Source organism: Limulus polyphemus, unplaced genomic scaffold, assembly GCF_000517525.1.
Source record: "Limulus polyphemus unplaced genomic scaffold, Limulus_polyphemus-2.1.2 Scaffold2108, whole genome shotgun sequence".
Taxonomy (NCBI): Eukaryota; Metazoa; Arthropoda; class Merostomata; order Xiphosura; family Limulidae; genus Limulus; species Limulus polyphemus.
Window position 1 is genome coordinate 101,571 of NW_013667718.1, and position 5,454 is coordinate 107,024.

Sequence of the window (5,454 nt, forward strand, 5' to 3'; positions counted from 1 at the left end):
AAACAATAAAAATGAATACAAATACGTTTATTTTTAAGTTAATTACATTTTATGTACCTTAATATTGATTATTGCGTAACTTTTTGTAAAACATCCGTTTTGAACACTAAGAATAACAAAATAGTTTGTTCAGTGATTTAAAAGTTTTAGGGCTTTAATTAGTACATGGGTTAAAACTCGATATTTTTAATTTCTATAGAAATTTCCTGAATAACTACACATTTTGATATATAAAAACGCATTCTTGGCATGGGTACACTTAGCATGTGTATTTGTAGGATGTTTAGTCTATTTGCAATCGAATGATTCATACACTTGTGATGTCATTACTTGAAATTTATCAACATCGTTTCATACTTTCGTGCTGATTGGCCACTTAAGAAATATACTCCGCCTATCATAACGTCATCCTCGAATAAGTGGTTGGCTAGTGTAGAAAAGACTGATCTCCGAGTGAGTTTCCAGTAGTGTGCGTGGTGAACGGTAGATGCACGGATTGAAAATAAAGATTTTCAAAATGTCTACGGCGTTGGTATCATTTTGTGATTTGGAGGAGACGTTTTATAAGGTAAGACATTTGAGCCTAAAATAACATTTCATAAATTTCAGACTAAAAGTTGTTGTTAATAGCCGGTTAGGAGGCCATTTAACTCAGTAAATATAAGTAGGTCACCCTCTAGTAGTCAGTAGGCTAGTGTTGCCGTAAGCAATTCATCGGCACGCATCAACAAGTGGGGGCCACTGATTAACGGTATTCATACTCAGTCATAGCTTAGGAGAATGCTTGTTGTGTTGTTTGTATTTAATAACACTTAACACCTAATTATATCTTTATACTTTTAGAACAACGACCTGGCGCACAGAAGGCCAATCCCGCTGGACAGGAGGCCCCTCATCTCTCCACCCCTTAATGTAGCCAGTGCTAGACGTAACTCTGCTAGTGCCTTATCGAGTATAATTTCGCCAACAGCCAAACCAGTGGTCATGAGCCAGAAGTCCACTAGTAACGGAATACACGTACATACCCACTCGACAATCGATGTTATGGACAATTCTATTTGCTATGCAACTAAAGAACATCGAAAACTGGACCGCAGTCTTAGCGAACCTGTCGCCCAACCCAAGCTGAACCAAGTCAATTCCAGTCGATATAAAACGGAACTTTGTCGGCCATTTGAAGAAAATGGAACTTGCAAGTACGGAGATAAGTGCCAATTTGCTCATGGTTTTCAAGAACTGCGTACCTTAGCTCGACACCCAAAGTATAAAACTGAGCTTTGTCGCACGTTCCACACCACGGGACTTTGTCCGTATGGACCAAGGTGCCATTTCATCCATAACAGCGAAGAGTCGAGAAAACACATGTTCAACAATCTGCAGGTGGGTCTACATCCTTTTCAACGATCTGAAGGGTCATCGGGAACGTCTGAAGCAGGTCTTGTCGCAAACCGGCCCAAGACTCTTTCCCTGGGCAGCTTCAGCTTGGGCTCTGCTGGAGAGATATCACCCCCGTCCAGTCTAAGTGCCAGCCCCACATCACTGAACAGCTTTTTTCCTGAAGATACTTTAGGAAACTTTTCCCCTGCTCCTCACACTGCAGGAGCAATACTTACTGCTACAGCTTTTTCTTTCTCTCAGGATTTCACCTCTTTGATGTCTCCTGTGAAACAAGAAACCACTTTGTCTACATTTGGCGGTTCCCAGCCAAGCCTCCATCCTGTCGCTGCTTACACTGTTAATGGTTTGGGTGATAGTATAGTAGATAATACTGTATTCTATGAAGCTTTGAATTCGCCTGGCCATGCCCCACCGTCGCCTGTAGATTCTTTGAGTTCAGAGTTGGACAGCTTCAGCTTGGGCGGTAGCCCCAGGGGAGCCACGTGCAGCTCTCCGTTGGATGTAAGTCGCAACCTTCCTCGGTTGCCTATTTTCAGCAAGCTGTCGATCTTGGACTAAGATTAAAAGACCGTTTACATGTGTGAATAAGACTAACATTACTGCTCAATTCCACTTATTATTGGGACCAACCTGATAAACATTTAACTGTAATTTTCTATAATTTTCCTAAGCTACATGTATCATATTGAATAACCAAGTTTTAATTTAAAGTTATCTCAAACACGAGTCAAAAGTGTAAACATAGCTACTTTGTTATGGAGTTAGATGTTTGTATTTTACGAAGAATCTAATCAGACAAAGGATTTATTTATTTGTAACGCATTTGTAAATTATTCATTCTAATGCTTTTTGCACTGTAATGTAATAAGTCACATAACATTCGCCACCTTGATTTGGTAGTGTATTCATTTTCATAGTCACATTTATCTTTTGATGCCTTTCGTGTTTTGTTTTTTTCCTGACAGTTAATTACTACTTGCTGTGCATGAGGCATAGGCTTAATCGTATTTATGGATGCAGGTTACGATAATACTTTCACATGTGTTGATTTTGTAATAGATGTGGCCGTTTATTAAGTCGTCTATTTTGATAAATAGTTAAGTTAGGCCTATGACAATGTATTACTCTTGTATTCATTCGGTTTTAAACCTTGTTTGTAGTAGAGTAAGCTACGTCGTACCGTTCATGTATCATGTATTTAAGTTATTTATTTTAAAATATGCCCTAGGGGTCATTTTCAAATTATAAATGCTCATATTTAATGACTATAACGTATGTTGAGTTAAGTGATTTGTAAACATGTCTTGGCAAGGATAGGTCAAGTAACGAAACTGGCAAGATAATTTAATGTTCTAATGACATCGAGGATTCGATGTTCTCTTAAACTTTGAGAGGCACAAGTCTGCCCGAGTTTTTATGTCGCACAAGATTTTGTTTGGTTATTTTCAGAATATGTGTATCGAGAAATGTGCCTTAGTCCTTTCGTCTTCCTGCAGAGGTTGGAGTGGACCTAATATTATATATATTTAATTAAAAGTTTTATTCTTGTCAAGATTAAACGTATAACTTTTATTTTGGAAAAAAAAAAACATTCCTTAAAGAGACAGATAAATATAATATTTGACATATGAGTTATTACCAATGTTTTTCATTGATAATAGTCAATATCTAGTTGTAAAATGTATTCAATAAATTTATAAAAAAAATTAAATGCAGATCTTATAAACGTATATGGTGGTGTTTAAGTGAAAAAATTATGTATTTAAAAAAGTTTCACTGTCTTTTCCCCAATAAAACAAAAAGGCGTGAATCTTTGCCAAGAGGACAAACGTACTTGTTTGTTTCGTAGTTTAGTTCGTGATGTACAAGAGTCCATTTAACTAACATAGGTGGAAAAACTAACGACGTAATGTTTAAATTAATAAACGTTTTCAGCTGTGTTTATACAGAACCAAACATCACGAATTCAAAATATAAATTTGTCATTTCATAGACTGTTGCAATTTACAGTTTAATTATGAAAACAACAAAACGCGGCTTTAAAAAATTAATTCACGTATGAACACGTAGATGGAAATACAATATTCGGATATAATTTTTATTCAATAATAAATGATTTGTCAGGAATTAGTGATTATTAAAATTATCAATACGTAAAATACTTAATAAACGTAGTTATATTGTGGTTTTACGTAAACAAAATATTGGTTCTGATAGTAAAGTAAGTAACGATGAATTAACGTTGGTATGTATTTGAGGTATACATTTTAATTTCTTTCATGAGTGTAGTAACTTATTTTCATTCTTTCTTTTAGTAATTTCAAAGTGACATTATACACTATTTAATTAATTCTTGATCTATTTATATGCACCTAGTTAATGTTCATTACCATATTATTGTTTTAATAATTTTATGAAGTACTTCACAGTTTAAGATTAGATTTGGACAAAAATACGATGTGTGTTGTTTGCTATTGTTTCGGGCAAAAAACAGAACCTATAATCCTTAACTAATTTCAGTTTTGTTAACATTAGGAAAATTCAAGAATAATTTTTACATATTTAATAACTACCGTCCCCTGGTGGGACAGTGGTAAGTCTTCGGGTTTACAACGCTAAAATCAGGGGTTCGATTCTACTCGGTGGACACAGCAGATAACCGGATGTGGCTTTACTATAAGAAAAACACGCACACACACATACATAACAACTACCTTGCAAACTCAGAATGAAAATTAGGTGTCGTCTCATTAATGAGGGATTGGCAAACTATAAATTCTCTGGTGTGCGGTTACATCTAATATGTAACAGCTTTTTCTCCTCTTTTTACAAACTTATTTGTTGAGCACAAACGTTATAATTCTAGCAAGGCGTGGAAAATGAATTTTAGCTCTCGTTCTCAATAGTTTTAAGTTCGAAGGTTTAAAAATGTAGTTTTTCTAACTCATTTCAAGAGGATATGGATGCTATGAATGAAGTCCTGATTTCTTATCAAATAATGTTGTGCTCGAAACTTGGATCGGTATTGACATTATTAACTTGAGCTGTTCATGTTTAAGCCCAAAAGAGTACATATATATGTGTCCCGACAAGACTTTTATCATTGTACGTTTTGAAAAGAAATTATCAGTATGGGGACGGCACTAAGTAATGACGTCACTGAATTATACGTACTAGGACAGAAAGGGTGATGGTTTTCAACATCAGAATAGAAAAAGGAAAGTCTTAGTATATTCATTAAAACATGTATATTTTTACAGAATCTAAAAAAGAAGAAAACAATAATCCGCCGGAAGTACGTTGGTGACGTAATATAAACGGATGCACTGAGGAACGGCCTTCAAAACGTGCATCCGATTTAACGACTGCACGCAGACATACTCTAGTACTAATTACATGTACATATACATCACGTGTATAAGTATGAATCCACTCAGTTATGACAAACAAGTAGTGTAGAAACTAACGGGTGGCATATAAACATACACTAAGGGGCGTTGTCGCATCTTGCTGCTGAACGGACATCCTCTACCGCTTTTTTGTTGTTGTTTGCGACAAAAACAAAACATTTTATCATTTGTGATAAAATATGTATATGTAGAAACTAGATAATCATTACATATTATTCTCAGACGGATCTTCGGCAGCCAGTTATTAAACTTATGCTTCCAGTTACTTGTATACATTTATGTTCAGATGTATAAACATGTTCGTTATATCAACAGCGAGAGAGGAATTCAACTAAGGAAACCAGGATACATTATTTCAACATATGCTATTTAAAAACAAAAACGGAGACAATTAGTTAATAAAAGAAAACTTTAGATTGCTGGATTATATTTAGACTGATATTGTAATGTACTTTCTAGAGACGTAGCGCTGAATTAAACTAATAATCTAGCTGTAAGGAACTTGTCGAGAGTTCTAATTCGGTGACGAGGAACCCACTTTGAGACTAATAATGGCTGGAGACGACTTTAATGGGTAATGAAGAAAAACTTCAATATAAATTTAACATAACAGCAAATGTACAACGTTTCGACAAGGTTTTGTACC

The 5,454-nt window shown here is 35.2% G+C and overlaps 1 protein-coding gene across 1 annotated transcript; it reads left to right on the forward strand.

Moving 5' to 3' along the window:
- Positions 1-434: 434 nt before the first annotated feature.
- On the forward strand, positions 435-2,228 carry LOC106465976 (mRNA decay activator protein ZFP36L1-like). The gene is made up of 2 exons (XM_013926225.2): positions 435-568; positions 844-2,228. The coding sequence occupies exons 1-2, from the start codon at positions 488-490 to the stop codon at positions 1,954-1,956; spliced, it is 1,194 nt and encodes a 397-aa protein (XP_013781679.1). The 5' UTR covers positions 435-487; the 3' UTR covers positions 1,957-2,228.
- Positions 2,229-5,454: the final 3,226 nt, after the last annotated feature.